At 43.3% G+C, this 22,920-nt stretch overlaps 1 protein-coding gene across 3 annotated transcripts in view; it reads left to right on the top strand.

Moving 5' to 3' along the window:
* Window positions 1-22,920, top strand: part of Dgki (diacylglycerol kinase iota) — a 453,557-nt gene that overhangs the window by 237,947 nt on the left and 192,690 nt on the right. For 2 of the 3 annotated variants that reach the window (XM_052173448.1, XM_052173450.1), the window contains exons 9-12: window positions 3,441-3,515; window positions 4,006-4,104; window positions 11,114-11,196; window positions 13,073-13,133. In XM_052173448.1, the coding sequence (XP_052029408.1) occupies window positions 3,441-3,515; window positions 4,006-4,104; window positions 11,114-11,196; window positions 13,073-13,133 (318 nt within the window). The remainder of the gene's footprint in view (window positions 1-3,440; window positions 3,516-4,005; window positions 4,105-11,113; window positions 11,197-13,072; window positions 13,134-22,920) is intronic. The other variant, XM_052173449.1, reaches the window with a different exon arrangement.

The raw sequence follows: 22,920 nt of genomic DNA, 5'->3' as shown, positions 1-22,920 counted from the left end.
AAGAGGCTTCCTTGGTTATAATGAAGTGATATATCACTTTTAGGTCTTTTAATATAACCAGTTATTTATGATCCCATAACCTGGAAAAAATCCCTCAAGGGGAATAAGAGTTAAAGTTTCATTTACAGTTAAATGGTTCATCCATAAGGACTTCCTAACTGTCCAGGAGGGAGTCATAACTCTGATAACAGTTTGGTTGGTAAGATTAGTTCAGTGGCAAGGTAAGATTGCCCTGATACCTGGTCCAAGGAGACAAAGGGCCTTTTTGTCTTTTCTGATGTCTTTCATAGAATGGCCAGAGGGCAGCTGCTGTTGGGATGGAAGACCACAGAACCAAGACTGAGTGATGTTGATCTTGTAAGGGGAGCTGAGTGATGTTGATCTTGTAAGGGAGTAGCTTGGGCCACGGAGTTAGCTGCCCTTGTCAGAACAGGCAGGCTTTGTTTTAGAATGTCAGAGGAGGGTGAAAGGTTTCTTGACTCTTTCATCACCAGCACATTTACAGTCACTATTTGGCATTGCCTCTCTGTTCTTGCAAAGCAGGGCACTTTGTTACATTCTCCAGTACTATCCCACGAAAGGCAAGCTTTGCTGTTAATTTTCCAGAGTGGGTTTCTTAGCTTGTCTTGGCTGTGGTACATCCCAAATCTGCCTTCCTAGTTATCTACTCCATACAAGGTGCTTGTTACCTTATAAGTGAGGATATGCTGGGCATTGGTACTCAAACAGAAGAGAGCCGTGGGGATAGTGAGGTTTGCTGGGAAATTCCAGATACTTGTTATTGCTGTTTCACCATTTTTGACAATATAAAATGTCCATAGATCTCACATAGTCATGCCCAGGTACTGTAAGTAAATCACTACACTTGTTTCGTAAAGAAAGCTTCAGATGCATTGGTCTTGGTGAGGCTCAGGGGCATCTGCTGCACCTCTGTTAGAAGACTGTTTTGTATATCTGCTTCTTCCTAGAGTTGAATTCCTTGCCTGCTCTGCTTTCACATTTTCCCCCCATTCCTAATTCCATGTTTTCCAGATGTGCTTGAGTATCAAATTAGCCAAAATGCTATAAATTTTATGATAAGTTTAAGAAAGTTGTGGAGATCTTCACCTGGTACAGTAGAGCTAGGTCTTGGAATTTATTTGTTGAGCTCTGTCAAGAATGGAGGCCCCTAGTGTATTCCTGCAAACACAAGCAACTGGTACTTGCATTTATTTGGTCTAGACAGGAAATGAACTAACACACCATAGTGGCGAGGAGACAAGCCATCACATCCCGAGCGTGGCTGTCCAAACTAGAGGAGGCTTAGTAAATACTGATAGTTATATAATATTTATTCTCTTAAACACCATGATTGTGGTATGGTTGTGTACATAGAACTTGTGCTAGGTAGTGAGGCTAACAGATGTTAGCAGATGCAATCATGGGATGGCTACAAAACTAATTGCTTCCCATACCTTTTCTCATTCGAACTCAACAACTGTCCTGTGAGGTAGGTGTTAGCACTCCATGTTAACACTAAGCACCCGTTATTTTAAACACTTGCCTGACCTAACAAAGTGCATACATCTCATCACAGGGAGTTGCTGCTGGATTTGTAGCAAACCCATCAGATTCACAGCCCTCCTTTAGTCGGGGTGATCTACTTTATCAGGGTCTCTTTAGTGCCACTTTTCTGGTACAAATCCACATTTTTGTCATCAGATACATGTTAGTATCGTGATTATTTCACACACAAAGCTTTTAAGAAGAGTCTGCTTTGGCTTCACTTTAAACAGATTGAGTCTTTCACAGGGGTCTTGGTCTGAGAGAGGCTGGTATGTGATGCTGGTTGAGTTGTTTGGAGGATCATTTGATGACACCTCACAGAAGCTTCTTCTGCAGCTGCAGCTGTACCAAGCTCTAATTCATCCCCTTTCTATACAAATTTACCAAATACGGTATCAATTTTTATGATGAAAAAAACATTTTTTTCAAGACAAGACAAGAGCCTTGTGAAGCATCTCATTAGCCTCGTAATGTCAAAGCCAGGAGATCTGTTAGCAGAAGTGTAGTCAATAATGAATGTCAAGAGAAACTCTGGAGTCAGGAGCACCCCGTTTTCAGAATCTCTCTTCTGGACAGTCTGTGAGGTCCTGAAGACATTTTCTTTTCATGGAAGAAGAAAATCTGGGGATGCATGGTGGTTCTTCAAAAAATTTCCACAGCCTTGGTGAATGCAGACTGCACATCAGTTTGCTTTTTTTTTTTCTTCTTTCTTTTTTGTTTAAGTAAAACAAAAGTTAGCTTGTTTGGACTGTCTTGATTTTGATGCATTAATTTGTGTATTATAGACGAATGTTTAGTTTTGAATGCCCTAAGGAAAAAATGTAGAGATTGGCTATTTTGATTTCTTCAAGCTAGTCTGAAAACTATTAACTGATCAAATAATGAAAGTGTGCATTCTAATGTCTAAGCTAAGAATTCTGCATTTCAGGCTCTCAACACTTGGTCAAACATCTATTATATGGTCAGTACTATCTTACTGTTGTGAAGATGCAGCCTATTTAATTATTAAGCCCACTAGTTAAATCCGATTTATGTTCGCTCTTCAGCCAGTAAGTGTGACTATCCTGTAAGACTTCCTCCTCTGAGAATTTGTAGCAAATGATAAGAGAAGATGATTAGACAAAGTAGATTGTGGTTCATAAAATCTCTAAAGTAAAATCAAGAGTCACTATGTGTCAACAACTTTGAGTTACTTCCATTAAAAAAAAAAAAAACAGTTCAAGGCATCTTAGTGGAGAGAAGACATTTATAATAATGGGTCTTCTGACACAGAGAGAAAAATAATGCTCACCGCTCCACTATTGTAAGTAACCACATTAGGATGTCTTCCCAGCATTTAAAGCATTATGCTTCAGTGTTGATAAGATTGTCTGGTTGTGAGGTTCTCCTGGGGTCAAGCATTATTTTATAATTGCTACTAAAACAGATCATAAAATGTAAACGAAGAAGGGCAATGAAGCAAAAGCAAAAGATAAAAAAATGGCCTCCTTTTCTACATTTCCACATAGGTGATCTCCATACCAGGAGATGAACTTGAACTTGGTTGGGCGGGAGACGGACCTGGTTGGGCGGGAGACTGGAGCCCCTCAGAGAATTTGGGATTCTTCCATTTGTACTGGGAGGGTTGGCAGGTATACCATGTGTTGTTATGTGAGTCCCTACGAGCCCCCGTGGCTCGAGCTCCCTGCCGCCTCGTGGCGGGGAGTCAGTTGCTCTCTCTGGAGCGCTCTGCTGGTCTCTGTCTGTGGCTTACCCATGAGGAGTGGCTTGGAAGTGTCAAAGCATGACAAGCATGCCGTCAACAGCATGCGCTGCTGTCCTCTTCTACATGGTCCTGCATGGAAAGGCCGGGGCTGCCTGCCTCCGAGTTCAGCCGCTCCCTCCTCTCCCCGCAGAACTCCCTGAAGGCTTCCAATCGGAAGAAGAAAAGAACAAGTTTTAAAAGGAAAGCCAGTAAAAGAGGAACTGAGGTGAGTCTTTCAGAGACATGTGTGAGACATACTGCTTTCTCTGAAGCAGCTACTTAACCCGAGGATCTGGCCCACACCTCATGTTGTCATGTGTCTTCTATAGGCTCTTTTTATTCCCTTTAGCCATTCTAAGCATGTTGGAATCCTTCATGTTCCAGATCCATCAAGTCATCCATCCGTTAGGCAAACCCGACCTGCCATACCAGAGGCAGAGCATCTGCCTTTGCTCAGACACGATGCTGATGATAAGAACCAACACTTGTAGAACTCTTAGAGTGTGCAGAGTGAAAGCCGAAGCGTAGCTCGCTTTTCTGGACTAAACTCTAGTTAGAGGTGCTTTGTTCCGGGAGATGTGTGCACACTGCTGTGAAGCTTCAGCTTGATGGAGTAAGACTCTCTGAGGGGTGAACGGTGTTCTCTCTTCCCACTGCTTTGTGATTACATCCAAGCCACGGATATTTACCCTAATGGTGCTGCCTCCCTTCTCCAGCAGGAAACCAAAGGCCGTCCTTTTGTGATCAAGCCCATCTCCTCTCCTCTCATGAAACCTTTGCTTGTCTTTGTCAACCCAAAGAGTGGGGGAAACCAGGTGAGCCGTTTTCCATGTTTTTCACTTAGAATATTTGATATGTCAAAGGCACAATCCCCAGTACTGAGTAAAACAGCATCCCAGGAGCCCAGGCATCTGAGCTTTGCTAGGACCAGGACCAGGACCAGGACCAGACTCAAAGCCTGCAGTCTGTCAGTCTCCTTCCATGTACAGGTAGACCAGAGGTACTCAGAAGACCTCAAGACTAGCATGTTCTGTACAGATTTTCTAGAAGGGTCACTTCAGAGTTCTTCTTAGTTACTGTATTTCACTGAAAAGCAATGGAAGATTTATTCACGTTCAATATGGCCACACTAAGGAAAAGGAGAACAGCAGAAAGGTTCAATGCCCCCTGAGTCCCTCACCTCTCAGTTTTCATAATTAGGAATACCTTTACAGCATGTCTTTATTGCTTCCTGTTATAATTTAACCTGACTCCTTTGTCCCTGTCCTCAGCAAAAGGAACAACCAGAGCTCATTTGTCACAGCAATTGTAAACAAGTACCTCAAGGCCAGAGAAAATAATCCATTTCTGAAGACTTCATTATTTCATCTGCTCTCTGCCCAGCTCTTTCACTATAGCTTAATATTAACCCCAGTTAAGAACACAAATATGTCCTCACAGAAGATAATGCTATTCCCACGGCAACCTTGCTCTGTAAGGACGCCACTGGTTTTCTCTGTAATACAGCCCTTTGTCTTTTTATCCATTTCTTGTCCTGCTCCCTGGGGCTTTCCTATTAAGGCTCCTCTGTGGGCTTTGATTTTCCATTATTTCTTGGGAATTTAGATGTAAAAATATTGTTTGACCATTAATTGTACACTGTACACTTTGAGAAAAGACTCTTTGAGGTTTCACCATCAACAAGTAGAGATCTGAGCTTCTTTGATGGTCTGCATGAAGAAGACGTCATGTCATTAGGGTTTTAATGGAGTCTTCCAAATGATGTCATTGTTGCTAAAATAATGGCCATTTCTCAGGATGAACTGGTTACAGTGAAACTTGTCACATGAGAACCTGTGATTTCAAAGAAACCTTGGGGCTCCTATCCTCCTTCTTCAAGATTCCTGATCACTTGAAATGTTAAAATCCAATCTCAGTACTATGGAGAACAGGGAAAACAGATGTTAGAATAAAGAAACAATGTATTTTCTGGACCCTTCAGTTTCCTGTCTGTGAGTGGTGAAGTCCTTCCTAGTCTAATGATGTGGTTCTACTGTAATGCTGGATGGAGAAGGACCTAGTGAAGGGTTTCTTGGGGTTGGTGTTCAGTTTTGCCCGACACACCCGCTCAGGGGCTGCCCTCCATGTAGCCTAACAAGGACGACGCCGTTGAGAATCCAGAAACTGACAAGGTATATGCAGTTAGTTTCATGGTTTCTGTAGTCTGAGCACTGCAGGCTAGTTATTATCTACTAAGTTGTATCAGGGCACTCTCTACATAACACGTACTTTTGAGTAGCCCAAGCTCTCTTTGAGCCTTCTAGATAGTCAAGAATGACTTGGACATCCTGCCCTCTCCTTCCTGAGGATTACAGCATGTGCCGCCATGCCTGGTTAATGCAGTGCTGGGGGCAGAACCCAAGATTTCATATGTGCTTGGTAGGCCCTACACCTGAGCTGCACCCCAACCCTGAGGAGTTCTTTAATCACACCACCCCTCCCCAACAAATGCTTTTTGGTTGTCCTTACCTTTGTGAGGCTAGCAAGCCAGTTATGATAGCCCTGTCCCTGTTCAATCTCTGTGAATTAATGATGAAAGACTCCAGACGTTATCAAATGTTGCCTCCCAGTTCACTAAGGACTAACAGATCCAGGACTCCTGAGTGAATTTGGAGGAAATCTTTTTTTGTTAAGGACAGGGTGGAGACCAATGGGGAAGGGGGCATAAATCTTATGACATTTGTCCTGTGTTCCAAACTAAGCACGTCAGACTCTAAGAGCTGTGACTGTGGATTCCACAGGGAAACAGTGACTTTGGGGTGATGAGGAGATGGATCAGAGGGGCTCTGTATAGTTGCTCAAAGAGAATCTGAAGGAAAGTCCCCTCTCTTCTCTAACACGGGAAATTTCTGGTCATTCTTCTAGGCTCACCGGTGCCTTTCTAAACCACTTTCAAAATTGGTCACCCTCTCACTGTGTTCTAAGGCCTTGGGATACACCAGTCAGTCCCTCAGGGATGATAGCGATCGTGTTCTCTCCGGGCGTAGGTGTCAGAGTACTAGGGGGATTTTTAGGGCTTGGAGCGTAGTAAACTTACAATTGTATAGTGAGAGATAGAAACATCAGAGCAGATGCTGTGGCACACACACATTCTGCATTTCAATGACACTGCTGTGAATGTAACATGCAGGGGGCGGGGGGGAAAGGGAAATGTGATTGGATAAAGGTTTCCAGCCTGTGGCAAATGTCTTAAAACTTGGGTTTGTGCCATAGAAACTATAGAGTACTTCGTTTTTTGAAGTCTTTTTGTTTATGAACAGCTACAATAAGGTAACATGGCTAAGTTTAGTGTGCAGATAGTCTCCTGGGAGCCTGTTAAGGCACAGGCAACATCTCAGTAAGTCATGATGGCCAGGGGTATGCATGTAGAGCCTCTCATTCCTCACATGATGCTGCCAAGGCTTTAGAAGACAGATCTAGCTGCCTGGCCAGGGTTTCCTGCAGTGGTAAGAGGGGTGGGCATATTCTGATTTTTGTAGTTTAACAATTAATATTTCACTTATCCTACTTGTCTGGTTTTTTTTTCCTTTTTTTTTATTCGATATAATTTATTTACATTTCAAATGATTTCCCCTTTTCTAGCCCCCCCCCACTCCCCGAAAGTCCCGTAAGCCCCCTTCTCTTCCCCTGTCCTCCCTCCCACCCCTTCCCAGTTCCCCGTTCTGGTTTTGCCAAATACTGTTTCACTGAGTCTTTCCAGAACCAGGGACCACTCCTGCTTTCTTCTTGTATCTCATTTGATGTGTGGATTATGTTTTGGGTATTCCAGTTGTCTGGTTTTAAGTAAAAGTTTCTGACTCGTTTCCTCTTAGAAGAGTAGGCTCCAAATCCACTTTTATACTTGCATTAAAGTAAACAACAAGATGATATCGCCATCTAGTGGCTAGAAAGAGAACTGTCTCTTGTTCCCTGATTTAAGCTTGGGGGGAAAAAAAACCCAACATTTTGAAGGATTATATTGGGCTAAACATACTCCAGGACTGTTTCTGTTAAATCACACTTCCATTTAAACTTCACACTAGTTGTTCCTATTTGTCCAGCACCATCAGTGTACGCCTGATGCTGGTATTCTGTAGAGGTTTAGACACTTGGTTGTACGATTGGTACCAGAAATATTTCAGGAGACAGGTATTGAGTCCAGGCACTAAAACGTCAGCTTTGAAGTACTCTCTCTCCCAATGGGAGAGAGACCAAAGGTAGGAGAAAGAGTTTTCTCCAACACAATCCCCTCCTCTGTGTGGGAAGTTGGGAAGGCTTGGCTAACACACCCCACTCCTATGACACCCCTCTGCTGTTTACTGAGTTCAGAGACTCTTGTGTTAGTTCATGTAAGTTCACAAATGCACGTAGGTTAACCACCAGAATGGGTCTATGTAGTTCTGAGAGCTGAGGGACTCTCTGTTCACCTGTCCAGCATGGAGTTCCAGGGCAGATGTATGGAGGAAGCTAGAGTCTTAGGCAGGAGCTCTGGGCACTGAGTAAGCAGGGAGTGGGTGGGGGGCTGAGGGGGTGGACATCTGGTGGACAGATGTAGCTGGCTGAGTTCATACCACTCCTTGTGAACCAGTGTTCCCTCAGAAAACCACCTTCCTAAGTCAGGACCAAGTGTATCAACAGCGGCAGAGGGAACGGGTGAAAGACCCTGACTTCCAGTGAGAAACAGCTTCCATAAACTGTCTCCGAAATACTTCAGCATGTGGCCTCTGTGAAGGCGTTAGATTTTGATATGCTGGAGAAGTTTCAGTTTGGAGTTAAATACAACTTTATTGTTTCCTACAGATTTAGGCTTCTGTGGGTCAGACTGGTTTGGAGAGAGAGCCCAGGGGCAGTAAGTAACTGATGAGGGGCCTGGCAAGACTCCCAAGAGTACCCAGTCAAGAGTACCCAGTCAAGAGTACCCAGTCAAGAGTACCCAGTCAAGAGTACCCAGTCAAGAGTACCCAATAACAGCTGCAGAGACCAATGGTCAGTAAGGTTTTATACCTGGGAACGAAACAGGAATTCATGAGCACCATCCTGCCCCACCCCCATTCGAGAAAAGTCAAACTAGGGTATAAAAGTTGCAGGCCTCGTATTTGGCATGCAGCATGTGAGAATTGTCATGTGCTTAGATTTGCTAGTGACAGCTGTGTAAAATGACTGTGTAGATGTCATCTGGACACTGAGAAAGAAGCAAACGACCCTTTCCCAGTGTATCCCATTTGTGTGACCAGTCACCTCCCGGGTGTTGGGGCTTTAATCAAAACTCAGCATCTCCACTCTTTCATAGCAAGTACTTTATTTACTCTCTGGCCCAACAGTACTTTTTAACCCATGTTAAGTCTATTGATGCTTAGAAGTAGCAAGCACTGTTGCACAGGTTATTTCTGCTCACGTCTAGGGCTCCCGGCCCAATAGACTGAACTGAGAACAGACTCTTTAGGGCACAGAAGGAACAGCTTGCCAGGCTTTGTGGACATTCCTCTCTTAGAAGGATACATTAAGATATTAGGAGTTCCAGGGAACAGATTGAAAATGAGCAAAACTGAAACCGTGCCGCTGATCAAACCTTTACAGAAACTTTAGATTGAGCAAAACAGCCTTTCTGCACTTTATAGTTTCCTTTCTTGAAGGCTGTTAATTATCTCACATTGTCTGCATAATAGGAGAAGCTGAAATCGTGGTGTGTGTTCTTCCGTAGCAGAGGTGGGAAGGCATGATTAACACCAGCCTTCATGCTGCTTTAGGGATGAATCTAAGTCAGAAAAACTGACTTTCTCTTCAGCCAGTGGGATATGTTGTATCAAGTAGTTTGTCATTAAAGCGATGCTTATGTTATCTATTTAATGTATGATATGATCAAAATAATCCTGAATGCACTTGGTAGCAAGGCTCAGGGTGGAAAGACAGAAAATGTCATTCATGTTGCTGGTATGATGTCCTTAATCTATGTTTGCGTTTGACCGGGAGCAAAATATTTCATTTGGTGAGGCTGAAGGAGGTGTTCTGATAATTAAGAATGGAATGTTATTCCTAAAATCACTGCAAGCGTGTGATAAGGCAGAACTTTTAGATTACAGCTTTGGGGATCCGAGGAACAAAAGACCTGCCCACATTGGTTCCTGTACCATCCGACACAGTAGTGAGTTAATTACCGACCCCGTCTGACCCCAGGTAGCGAGTGTAACTGAACAAATGGGTGTATAAAGAGCAGCGGAGAAAGGGAGCAGTGAGCATGAGGGTCTCTTTGGGGCCACATGCTGTGCCAGGTGTTTGACCGTGACCTTCCCAGACAGTGCCTGTTCATTTACACACCGCACCTGTGCCAGAACTAAAAGCTCTCCACCACACAGAACAAGCCCCTTAGCTCTTGCCCCAGGGCTTCAAGCTCTCTCTACTCTGCCGGGCAGCCCTTCCACGAAGACCAGATAGCAAACAGGAATAGTTTTTGAAACGGTCATTGCTCTGCTAAAGGAACCGCACTGTACTTGACAAGCTGATAAAATGATCAAGCTATGACTTGCTGTCATTGATAAAAAATGAAATCTGCTTGCTCAAGTTTAAAGCTCTGTTGATATTAATTCAAAAATATCATTTGTTTCTTCTTTTTCCTTCAGTAAACTTTAAGAAGCATCTACTAAACTACCTTTTGTCTGTTACATTATCTCTATGACTATCACAGTTTCTCAAAACCACATCAGGTGACTGAGGAAGAGTTGATTTAAGCTGGCACGGACATGTAGATCAGAAAGGGTTAAAATAGGATGTGATAGTATTAGCCAATGAACCAGCCTATGCCATTTAACACTGAATTTTAAACTTTATTGTCTAGATTTTTATTTTCCACACCCAGTATGAAATATGGGTAATATTAGCTAGCTATGGATTTATCAAAATAATTTTTCTATGTGAAGCCAAAGTAGTGAAAGCATATATATTTTATATGGAGAAGTTTAGTTCTATTTGTATACATGACAATTTTATTTTTGATACAGGCTATTACTATGTAACTGCATCTGGATTCATAGTCCTTTGTCTCTGGATCTTATATGCTAGTATTATGGGCCTGGGTCACCATGCCAAACACACGTAAAATGTTTATGTGTAAAATATTTATACTTCCGTTTTGTCTGCTTCAGTGAGTTATTTCAATAAAACTACAATGAACTAATGTTGTTGGTTTTCCTGTGTTCAAAGTAAAAACTGATGTTAAATGACGTAGGCTAGTCACTTCCTATATAAACTTTTCATCATTGCAAAGTGATGTCAACCTAATATGTACTGTTCATTAGGCACATAACACATGTTACTGCAATCGAGCCTTGCGGAAGTGCGCACTCTCCATTCCATATTAAAGAGACCACACAGTAAGCCTAACAAAATTATCCAGGCTGGACACCCATTTCACCTGGGCATACATACACTCAGTCCAGGAATATGTAAGCACATGCATACAGTCAAAGCTCACGACTTACTATTCCCTATGGCTTATAATCAAATATTATTTAAAGGATTTGCTTCGTTTTAGTGTGTGTGTGTGTGTGTGTGTGTGTGTGTGTACACATACACATGCCCACTAAGAAGACCACAGCCATCAGATGTTCTTTGGGGGACTTGAGTTACATGCAGTTGTAAGCTGCCATTGTGAGTGCTGGGGATGGACTTGGGGCCATCTACAGTACTCTGAAGCACTGGGCCATCTCTCCAGATCACTTAATTATGATTTAAGAGAGAATGAGTTTGTTCTTTTTTTTTCAGTTTGGGGAAAAATGCCTTTTATTTGTTTGTTTGTTTATTCCTTTACAGGGAACCAAAGTCCTACAGATGTTTATGTGGTACCTGAATCCACGGCAAGTCTTTGATCTTTCTCAGGAAGGGCCAAAAGATGCGTAAGTCTGGAAACATACTCCATAATATGGCTGTAATATGGACCATTGGAATTGGGGTCAAGGCTGTTGATTATTGGATGGCCTGGTGAAGTCTTTTCTGGTTGTCTTTCATTAACTTTCTTACCTGCATTTTGCTCCTCTTGAAACCTCCTTAAGGCCCCCACATGCTGTCTTTGCATTTGTTTCCACCACATTGCTGTCTGATCAGCTGCTGGGTCAGTGTCTGCTGTTGTGTGCTTACTGCTAGTGTATGCAGGACTGAAGCTTTTTCTAAGAAAGGACTCCTTGCTTTTCTGTTTATGCGTGTCTGATTTTGGAGATATGCTTAAACAGAGATGTGAGTTTATAACCCAAAGGGTCAACATATGTATGAATAAACTTCTTTCTGGAGAGATTATGTGTGCATGAATGCATCCAGAATGTGTGTATGGGGATAGGGGATGGAGGAGGAAGGAGAAGAAAGAAGAGAGAGGGAAAGAGAGGGAAAGATAGAGGGAGAGAGGAGGGGAGTGAAGTGGGAGGGAGAGAGGAGGGGATATTAAGATGAACTAATCGTAGCTTCAGATGCTGCAGTCCAGTGAGACAGGCATTTCATTTTCTGTTCTATCCCCTTTCTCAATTTCTGTGTTTAGCTAGAAATGTTGAAAATGAAGTCTAGATGTATATGACCCAACATAGCAGCAACAATGGGGCATTTCTGCTCCTGTTTGATTCACTGTCTTAAATCCATTGCATCACTGAGATAGTGCGGATGACATTTGAGTTGGCAGTTAGTTTTTTAATAACCAATGATGTCATTTGAAAGAGATGTCAATACAGTGGTTTCTAGGAAATGGTATTCCTGTATAAAATGGGTAGATTAGATATTTTAATGGGTAATTAGATACTCATGTAAGAAAATAACAGCTATGAAACACATTTCTAATGTTTCCTTACTCTGCATTTCTTTGCCACCAGGGTCGGCTGTGAGACTTCTTTAATGTTTATGTCACATTAAAAGTGCCTTGTTGGCTTGTGGTCTTTGGATTTTATACTTATTAATATTTTTCAATCGCTTAAGTTATACTTTACATAGATGTTTCCTAAAGAATTATAGCAAGGCGAGAAATATTTTCAGGGAAACCTGTGCCATTTATTACCTGTAAGTAGATGATAGTTTCTGGAGCAGAGCTGCCAAGGCCTGCCTGCCTTCAGCAAGAAGCTTCTCAAGGCAGAATGACCGTGTTCTCTTGAAGCCAATCAGAAAGATGAAATGATCTGACTCCAAACAGGCACATTCACAGTGAAAAGAACCCAGTGGGCTTCTCCACCTCAGGCTGAGGGTGGAGGAAAGACCGTGAGCGAGCAGGGTAAGGTAGACTCATGCGCGCGCGTGCGCGGTAGTAATGGCAGTGACGAGTCTTCTCCATCTTTTTCAGCTTTCAATTTTTCAAGGATTAAGAGTGAGAGGGATAGATTTGAAAGGTAAATAGACTCAGGAAAAGCTTATCAAAATTAAATAAGGAGGAAACATAAAGATTACTATCAGTTAATCAGGTCGTTTTCCTCCTCTGAGAAAGCAGAAGACAGAGTGACAGAAAATGGAAAGAGGAAAGGAAGTGAAATCCTAGACAGCAAGATAATGTGGATTGAGAGGGATGGGGAATTATAGGAATTCTCTCAGCCAATGTTGGTCACGGAGCACCGAGACCTATGGTTTCTAATTCAGTGGCAGGAGTCCTATGGTTTCTAATTCAGTGGCGGGAGTCAGTTTGTCTTGGTTCTGTGGGCAGAGGAGGAGCATGCATGCTCTCTGTGGACAGTGACTGTGCGTTTGCCCTGCAGTTCCTCTCTACAGAGAGCAAGGTGCTCACCTTGTCTTCCATTTCCTTTCCAGGCTGGAGCTGTACAGGAAGGTACCAAATCTGCGAATTCTGGCCTGTGGTGGGGATGGAACGGTAGGTCCTCGAGAGAGAATCTGTTCTCCCCCTTACCCCATATATCGTCCTGATTGGGCTCCCTGGGGGAGTTGTATCTTCAGCCCCAGAATTTTCCTGTCCTCTCAAATGAATGCCTGTCTGATGGGAGTCATAATCCCCAAGGCTGCGAAGGACTTTCCTTGTCCTCTAGGGAAGCACTCAGCCTTCTCCATCTACAGTACTGCGCTGTGTTCTGTTGCAGATAAGGATGTTGCTATCACTGGATAAAGATTTTCACAGATGGCTAACTCCTTTTTCAGATACTAGCTGACCTATGTCCACTTATCCTTTCATTAGCTGTTGTTTATTAATCAACTTTGTCGTAAAACCAATACATAGAAACAAAATACTATCTCCAGGCCTCACCATTGTTAGTCATTTTTGACGGTAGCTTTCTTATTAAGGAAATCTGCGCCTCACTGCGGTTTTGATGCGCATTTTCCTGAGTATGGGTGGTGGTGGACTTTCTCGGGCAGAAATGACCTCCATTGTTGTCTCTTGAGAAATGCTTATTGCAGTTGCGCCTTTTAAACTGGATTGTGCTTCTGTGGTTGAGCTCTTTTCCTTATTCAGTCTGGACAGTAACCCTTGGTCAGATGTATTGTTTGTAGAATGAATAAATAGAAAAACAAATGTATAAAAAACAAATAAACAAATGTGAAACAGTGATGGACGAGCGATGCAGACCTTGCTCAGTTCTTCTTTCTAATGACATGCCACAGACGGATAGCATGTGATAAGGCATGATGGTTCTCCATGCAAACAGCATATGGGATCTAGGGTTCAAACTCAGGTGGCCAGGCTTGTGTGGAAAGCACTTTACTCGGAGACATCTACCAGGATCTCCTACCTGCCCTGCCCTGGACTGCCTGTCGTGTGTTTTTAATTTTGCTGCTAATTTTCAGTTAAAGGATTTCTGTTTTGTTTGTTTGTTTTTCTTTTTTGCCAAGACAGGGTTTCTCTGTGTAGCCCTGGCTGTCTTGGAATGCACTCTGCAGACCAGGCTGGCCTCAAGGCGCAGAGATTCGCCTGCCTCTGTTTCCCTCGTGCACCACCACAGCCCCGCTTGCTATTTCTTTATGGGCCAATGGATGAGGGAGCTCAGCAGGCAGAGGAGCTAGCTGCCGACCTGATCATCTGAGGTCAATCCTGGAACCCATGCGGTAGAAGAAAAAAAAAAAAAAGAGTTGACTCTCAAAAGTTGGCCTCGTCCTTCACGTGCGGGTTGTGGTACAAGCACAGAGCACCCATCGATTTGTATCTTCTCTCTCCCTCCCTCCCGTGTTCTCTGTCTCTCTCACAAACATTAAATAAATAAATAATTAAAATTCCTTTATCCCTGTTGCTTCTTGTGGTATTGTTCTTTCTCTACCTTTTCTTGAGTTTCCTCAAACCAGCTGTTTTAAAATCAGCAGTCTTAAAACTTTTCGCACCCACCCACCACCTGCTGTGGTTAACTTTCTTGTGTTTTACTTTTACAGTCGGTCAGACCCTGGTTTTCTGACAGCTCTCTTGGTGTTGGTTTGTGACGTCATCTGACGTCACCTGAGCGTCGACGAAGCTTAGGCTTTTATTCCAGTCTTTGTATTTTGGTTTTACTTGTGCCTTTCCTTAGTGAAACACTTGAGAGTTGCTTTTGCTATTTCCGCATTAGATGACTAGTTCCAGCATTCACCGTTGGTGTGTTGCCACAGTTTTCTCACTAGAGGGCAGTGTAAGCTCATGCTTTTCCTAATCCACAGGGTATGTAGTTCAGCTTGAACCAAGTTATAACCTGAAAAAAAATGGTGATCAACTCGCATTCCTAGCTGTAGATCTGGGCTTCAGTCAGAGCACAACAACTTGACTGTGCTCACAGAGATCAGCATCAGGCCTGTGGTCGCTCATGTTGCAAAGCTGTTTCATGCTGTGAACTGAAGAGAGCACTGGAGTAGCCCTGGGGCTGGTGGTGCTATGTGCTTTGAATAGTTCAGACTTCTGGCCTAACACTTATGGACTAGAATCAGATGAAGGTGATGCTGGCACAGACACAAGCCTAATAGACCAGGACTTCTGTCCATGTTGGTACCAAGGTAAGTGCAGAGACTCTTTTGTTAGCACAGGCCTAGGAATGGAAGCTTTTAAAACTTCGCGAGTATCATGCCTGGTTCCAAGGCCTAGTGCTGGAGTTACTGATGTTCCCATCATCAGAAAATAGAAACTTACTCTGCACTAAGCTGGGCTTAGATTGGAGTGGTGTTGGGGAAGGCAGTTTTAATGTCAGGTTGTACTTATATTCCCCAGCTCAAAGAGCCAGTACAGTCTCAGGCTGAGGCTTACGGCACAGTCAGAAGGGATGCAGGCCAAAGTAGGAGTCTTCCAGACAGTGGCTGGTGGTACTGATGTGCAACTAGAGGCTCTTTCATTGAGTACTTGCTTGGGCCTGGATGTGCCACCTCAAGTCTGAGGTAAGAGATGGCGCATTGGCCACCAACACTGGAGCTAAATTGAGTCACAACTGAGTCTCACAACCATAGGGACCTGTGCAGTCTTGGGACATCTCAGACCAGTTCCAAGGTAGGCCGTTGGGAAGGCCAAGGCTTGAGTCTGCCCCTCTGGAGTATAGGTCTGTTTCAAACGATTGGGCCACTAGTTGGTCAGGTCTAGCCCAGTTATGGGTCCTTCGATTTTCACCTGCTGTTAGAACTTGAGCTTGAAGTCAGAGTTCTGGGCTAGCTTTCATGGCCTGCCAGCAAATTGAGTCTGCTTCTGCTGCCTGAGGGTGGCGAGCAGAGTATAGCAGAGGTAATTCTTGCTCCCTGAGAACTGACTAGGGCTGGGTCAGGAGCTGTTTCTCTTACATCTAGTTTCACTCTGGTAAGACTGATGGAGTTTCAGGTGTAACTTAATTTCCTCCTTTTCTCCTTGTTAGTCTACCTTTCTCCCCAGCACTTGGAGCTGGTTCCTTCCTGTCTTCTTCAGTGTGCTTCTTTTCCTTGTACTTTGACCAGGCACTGAGACATCTCACCTGAGTTGTTAGCTTGTGTAGAGGTAGGGTGGAGCGTGGCAGCTTTTCAAACTACCGTATGGGCGAAGCGGATTATCGCTGGAGAATCTTTCCTCGACATTGTCTTGCCATGTTGCTATTTGCTCTTAAAAATTGGTTATATTTAATAAGAAATACGTGGTTTCAGCTGAAATACTGTGTTCTTCTTTTGTTGGAAGTAAAGTGTAGAACATTGGATAACACGGTGTTGTCTCAGAAGTCAGTTCATTTCATTGGCATTTACAATTTTTTTGTTTGTGTGTTCATGCATGCTCATTTATGTTCAGTTATGTATGTAGAGGTCAGAGGTCAGCCCCATGTGTCTTCCTTCATTACTCTACACCTGGGCTCTCTCTCTTAAAGACAGAGCCTCTCAGCCTTCACTGAGCTATGGCATCAGGTGCCCCAGGGTCTTTCTGTCTCTGCCCCCATCCCCCCATTGAGGAGGTGTAGAGTATGCACAACTAGCCACACCCTGCATTTTAAGTAGGAACTGGGATTTCAATTCAGGTCCTCATGCTGATGCAGCAAGCATTGTGCCTACTGAGCCATCTCCCCAGCCCCTCTTCTGTGTTATTTGTGAGGGAAGTAGAGAATCCATGTTTATCATGACTCACTTATATCCCGCCCCCCTTGGCCTCTGTCTTCATGCATTTGGCAAAGATTAAGAACAGTCAGGGAAGACTCTTTGTGTACTTTCTTCTGGGTTTGGAGTTTAATGTTTCAGAATCTCAGGATGTGTTATGGACTGTCTTTGGTTTTCCCTTAAGTTCCCTAATTCTTATGCTTTAGTCTCGAAGATAGCAGCAGAATCTCCTTTCATAACCTAGGAGCCCTGGTCACAACACTGGATGTATAATATATGCTAATGTATACATGTTGTATGCTAATGAATGAAACCTGGAATAGGGAAGATCAGTGGTTCCTTGGGCCCTTGCTTAGCGAAATATCCTAGTTGAGAAAATAGTGTTTATCCTTCTTCAAGATTTACAATTATTAGCTTGTAAAAATTTTTATAAAACCTTGTAGCATTAAGGAAAAACATGTGTTTTAAAAGCCTGATTAGTTTTCATCAACTTGACACAAACGGGAAGAAAATGCCCACATCAGAATAGGCAAGTCTGTGAGATATTGTCTTGAGGAATGAGTGATGTGGGGTGGTCTAGCCTACTGTGGATGGTGCCACTTCCCCTTGCCCCCCCATGTGATCCTGGGTTGCTTATGAAAGCATGCTGAGCAAGCCACAGGGAGTGAGTAAGCCAGTAAGCAGCACTCCTTGGTCTAACCATCAGTTACTGCCTACCCTCTTTGAGTTCCTGTCATGGCTTCCCTAAATGATGGACTGTGATCAAGATGTGTAAGCTAATAAACCTTTTCCTCCCTAAGTTGCATCAGGTCACACTGTCTTTCATAGCAGTAGATAATAAAACTGTCCTGTCTTTCCCAAAGTGTATTTGGTGATGGACTCCCCCCCCCCCCACACACACACATAATGCCTGTTAAATCTGCAGTAGTTACAAGGTCTACAGAGATATGCTTGGGACTACGTTAGTGCAGGAGTGAAAAACATCATGGTGGTCCCTTTTCTTTCTACTCTAAGGGTCACAGTTGATGTCTAGAATAGATGATAAGCAAGTAGAGAAAATCATAGCAGAAAATTGAAATTGAATTTATTCAATTCAAGTGCTTCAGTTTGAGGACATAAATATCCGGGGAAAATGAATCACTCCTGAGTTTAGGTGTAGGGAAGGTGAAGGTGAACGCCCAGCAAGGATGGATGTATGAATCCTTCTTGGCCTGCCTGTAGCATTCATTCCTACTGGGCATGGGGCAGGAGCCCTTCTGCATGTGGGTCTTGTGACCAACTGCCAGATGAGGTAGAATGGAATTTTCATGGCCAGCTCTTACACAGAGAGTCAGGGGAAAATTAGAGTTGTATTTGTAAGCTTTATACATTGCTTCAGGGAGAGGGGTTCTAGTTTATGAGCCACCTCAGAGAGAAGGAATTCTGATTCACGTCACTCACCATGGCAAGAGTGAGGGGAGACAAAGAAGAGACTCACAGGGAAATCTTTGCTCTCTGTGTTTGTCCTTTCAAAGCACTCACCATGCCAGAGTGAGGTTGGGTAATCATTTGCCAAGTTCCAGTGCTATAATAGAATTTTACTAGCTTCCTCTATTAAGAATTATATCTAGAAGACTCCTCTGGTGATAAAGAATATTCTTTGTGGTGTCATCAGCTCCCAGGTCGACCATTTAATGAAAGGTGAAACTCACTGTGAATCTTAGATACAGTTACTGTCCTTACCTTACAGGCTCCAGGATCTTCCTTTGTGACTCAGCCTCCCACAGTCCTCTTCTTTAAGTTTCAGTGACAACTAGATAGAACCTGACATGCCTGTTTACCTGGACTCAAAAGTTCTGTTTTTAAACTCAAATCCATATGCCTAGCCAACTTATGATTCCCAAGCTGCAGATCTTTACAGACTAGGGTGCCCTGATCCCCCATCCCCTCCCCACCCTCCTCACTCCTTTGTATTATCTACTAGATAGACACATATTCCAAGAAGTACAGGGTTAGGTCATGCAGTACTGAAGCATTCTCTACAGTCAGGTGAATATTTTGAAGAATGAGATTTCAATACTTACAGGATAGGAAGGGAGCCAAGCCCAACACTTGTGAGACAATTACGGAGCTTGAGCTAAAGCTCCAGTGAAAACTCAAAAAAATAATAAAATAGAAAGTTAAAAGTTTGATCTGTCAAGAAAATAAACAGAAAACAGGTTTCAAGACACAGGCAGATGCTGAATTTTGAGAAGAACCAATGAACAACCAATTGAGACCAGAAACAATGGTGTCTTCTAAAAAAGTAATTTCAATGAGGGAAAACCAAATCAATCCAACCAAACAATCCAGAGTGGTGAGTGGGACCCAGTCATTGTGTGAGGAACTGCTGAGAGCCAGATTCCATCCCAGCACTCAGTGTCTGTGAACTTTGTGGTGGTCTTGTCTGTCATCTGCTGCTCTGAGGCATAGCTGACCTGCTTCTTCTGCTGTTTCCAATCTGGTCCTTTCTTCCACCTTCTCCTCGTACACACCGCAGTTACTCACTGCTATACAAGACTGTTTCTTTTGAGCTGGCTTCCTTTTCCTTTTAGGGACTTCGTCTGTGTCCTGGCTTCACTTGTCATGTTGTTTCATGGAGTTTACAAATACGTGAGTTACTTGTGCTTGGGGCAATAGTCACGTCTAAAACGGAGCATCCTGCTTATCTTGGGGTTGGAGCACTTGATAGGCTCATAGTTCTTCTCATTGTTAGCGTCTGTTGTTCTATCAGTGAGAATAAAAACTTTTCACTATCCACCTTATATAAACTTGATTTTACTTCATTCTTCCATGGGAAAGTGAGGCATCTGTGAAGACATAGAAGGTTTCTGAAATGGTTATCACATGTGATTGCTAGTTTGGAATGTGGAGTTGTAAGATTTTCAAAAATTCTTGTGTGTATGAGTTTTGCCTATATGTGGGCCTATATCCGATGTGCATGCCTGGTGATGGAAGAAGCCGGAAGACAACATCAGATCCTCTGAGACAAGTTGTGAGCCCCCATGTGGGTGCTAGGAGTCAAACCCACGGCCTCCAGAAGAGCATCCGGTGTTCTTAATTGCTGAGCCCTCTCTGGAACCTCTGGAATGTGAGACTTTTTATGTTGCATAGAGGAAGAATTAATACTGAGAGACAGCCTAGTGACTCAGTAGGCAGAGACTGCAAGCTTTGAGCAAGTGGAGTGTAATTCTCCAGCATGCTGGGCACACATCTGACACGAGGTATGCAGCCTTTGCTTACTGAGCACATCACTGGTTACTGTCAGGATTCTGCCCCAGCGGTGTCACCACTCAAGGAGGAATCACAGAGGGAATAGTTTTGGCAGCAGCTGCTGCTCACATATCAACCATGTGAAGTATGCAACACATTCTGTAATATGTAGAAATGTATTATTTTGGAAAAAAGATTTTAGGCTTCAATATCAGTTATTTTGTTTTTATATCAATAAAACATACAAGGGAGTAGATAGAGTGATCTCTCCTTCCTAAATGCACCTAGAACTGGATATGGAAGATGTGGCTTTTCTACTGTTTCTGTGGCATTATTTAATCTGCAGAGACAACTATTGCGATATCTAAGGCTCCTCCAAGTCAGTGGTGTAATAGTTTGGAACAATGCTCTCCAGGAACGTTATGGTTAAACCACATTTGTAGTTTGACTTTTTCTAGAAGACATTTTAAAGGGGAAAATTGAAAAGTAGTGGGTAAATTTTGTTTCATATTTCCTTTACATTTTATAGAAAACATCCCAGCATGCAAGGTGTAATGTACTGTGAACTGTTTTACCTGCTATTTGCAGTGTCTTTGAAGTCTGACTGACACTGTAGGTATGCAGTCAATCAGTATGGATCTGCCTTTCAGTGGCCAGTGGCTTTGTTTCTGGGTAGCACAGATGTGATCTTTTTGCACCTGGCTTGCAAGTCAGAGGCACACAGGTACAGGTGTGGGGTGATGTGGTTCCATGTTTGATCCCTGTGATAAAATAAAACCCAGATAATGCACGAGTGTTCTGAAATGTTTATGCTTACAATAAAAGAATTATTAGAAATAATCACTCTTTGGCAAAGTTGTACATACATGCCTTTTTTCTTGGTTATACCATACTGCTCTGTTCATATATGGAACAGCACGTGGATTCAGCCACTTCTGCCGTAGACACCCCTACTGTGGCTCCTTGAGGGATAACCCATGACCTCTGCCCATCTGACTCCTGACTCAGAGAAACTAGGTGGGACCATCCAGCTCACCTTTAGCTAGTCTAGTGTCTTGTTAAAAATCTTCAATTAGATTGACATTCATTGTTCATTTCACACTTCTTATTCACTTGGATTTAATAGTAGTAGATGGTCCCTATTTCTGACAGGGTGGGAGTGCAGGGCAGAAATTATACAGAAGAGACAAGTTAGACAAGACCGTGGCAGGGCCTAGGTGATCACGGGAGGCCCTTTCCTTTCTTACCTTCTGTCTCCACCTCTGTATTTTACCCTCCCTTGAGAAAGCACATGCTGTGTCCTCTGCATGGATTCACCAGTCGTGAGGAGTGAGGCGTGAGGAGTGGATAGACGTCCAACATCTGTACTTTATTTTGTCTTTATTTTTTTCTCGTTTAATGATAATTACATCTCTTCAGATTTTGTGGTAAGTTTTAAAATTCAAAAATTAAAAATTGGGAAATAAAGCATTAAAAGGAAAATGATAGTTTTCTTCTTTTTTGGCATCTGTGGGTGACTTGTTTCTAGACTCCTTATAGACACCAACTTGGCTGACGCACAGTCCTTGATATACAATGATGTGATTCTTCTGTGGATACGTACATGCATTCTTGTAAATACCAAAACCATCTTTAGACATGACCCCTTGTGCTATGGAAATAGCTTTATTTTTAGGGAACAGTGACCAGAAGAAACCGTGCACCTGCAGTGTAGACATGGATGTTTGTTTGTAAACGTTAGTCCAAGCAGTGACTGAAGTCACTGATACAGAACCTCTAAATACAGAGGGCTAGAGATGACTGTACCTGCTGGAGTCCGCCTTTGTGCCTTGCTTTTCTTTGAGAGTAGAAGGGTGTGGTTATCGGTCTCCATCGAGGCGGCCTTTATTCTTTTCTGCCTGTTCTGTTGGAGGAGAATGTCAGTTCACTGTCATCCACACTCCTCAGCTCTATTCAATGTCAGTGCACCGAGGAAAGCAAATATTACTTGGTGTCCTTCTGTGACAGCTAGAGCTGAGGGCAGGCAGGTGGTGGCAGCATTGGCCAGCTGCTGCTGCAGTGCTGTGCCTGCTCAGGCAAGAGGCGAAGCAGGCGGACTCGGTGTTCTCAAGCTGTCAGTCCTGCTGGTGCTAATGAAAGAAGGGCAGAAGGGAAAGCTGGGAATGTTTAGCTCAATCAGGATAACTTTCTTCACCAGTTGGGGGGGAAATAATTGGAAGGGGGCTAGTGGGCTGGTACAGATAATTTGGGGGAACATTAAAGCCTGATAAAACAGAGAACCTATTTGAGAGCCCGTAGGCTGAAATCTGGGATCATGGCAAGAGCGGGCTTCTGATAACTACCTTGGAGTTAGAGTCCTCCATCCTCTATGACTTGGGGCCTGAAGATCCTTCATATACTTTTGTTTTGCTTTCATAAGGACAAGCACGAAGGATGTTACCCATGATCCCCCATGTCCCTGCTAAGGGAGCACATGCGTGTCGGTCTCCTTTTGATGGCCTCTTTCAGTTGCAGGAAAGTTTAGCTGCTGGTATTATTTATGATTTATAGACAAACCTCTTGGTGTGAAGACAGGCAAGGGTGTGGCTGATTTTCAGGTTTAAGGCTCATCTTTCTTTAAGCAGAGCAGTGGGAAGACAGCATGTTTCTTTTAGGAAATGACCTTCACTGGTGAAGTAAGGGGACAGGGAGAAAAATTCAGTGGGGTGTCGCAGCTAATGGTAGTTTGCATTTTCTAGTTGTCGGGCATGTGGAAAGCAAGGTCTGCACGTTCAGTAGAGAAAACTACACTGACATGCAGGCACAGAAAAGGAAGGGATGTGTTTAGTGACTTGTCCACTCACTCCAGTACCCATGGGAGCTTGGTTCCAATGCCAGTGTCTCCTGGGTCCTGGGTCCTCTGCCCCATCATTGTGCTACTTTTT

This window comes from Apodemus sylvaticus, chromosome 2 (assembly GCF_947179515.1).
Source record: "Apodemus sylvaticus chromosome 2, mApoSyl1.1, whole genome shotgun sequence".
Lineage (NCBI taxonomy): Eukaryota > Metazoa > Chordata > Mammalia > Rodentia > Muridae > Apodemus > Apodemus sylvaticus.
Note: the sequence above shows the minus strand (reverse complement) of the source record. Positions and strands in the feature narration are given on the sequence as shown.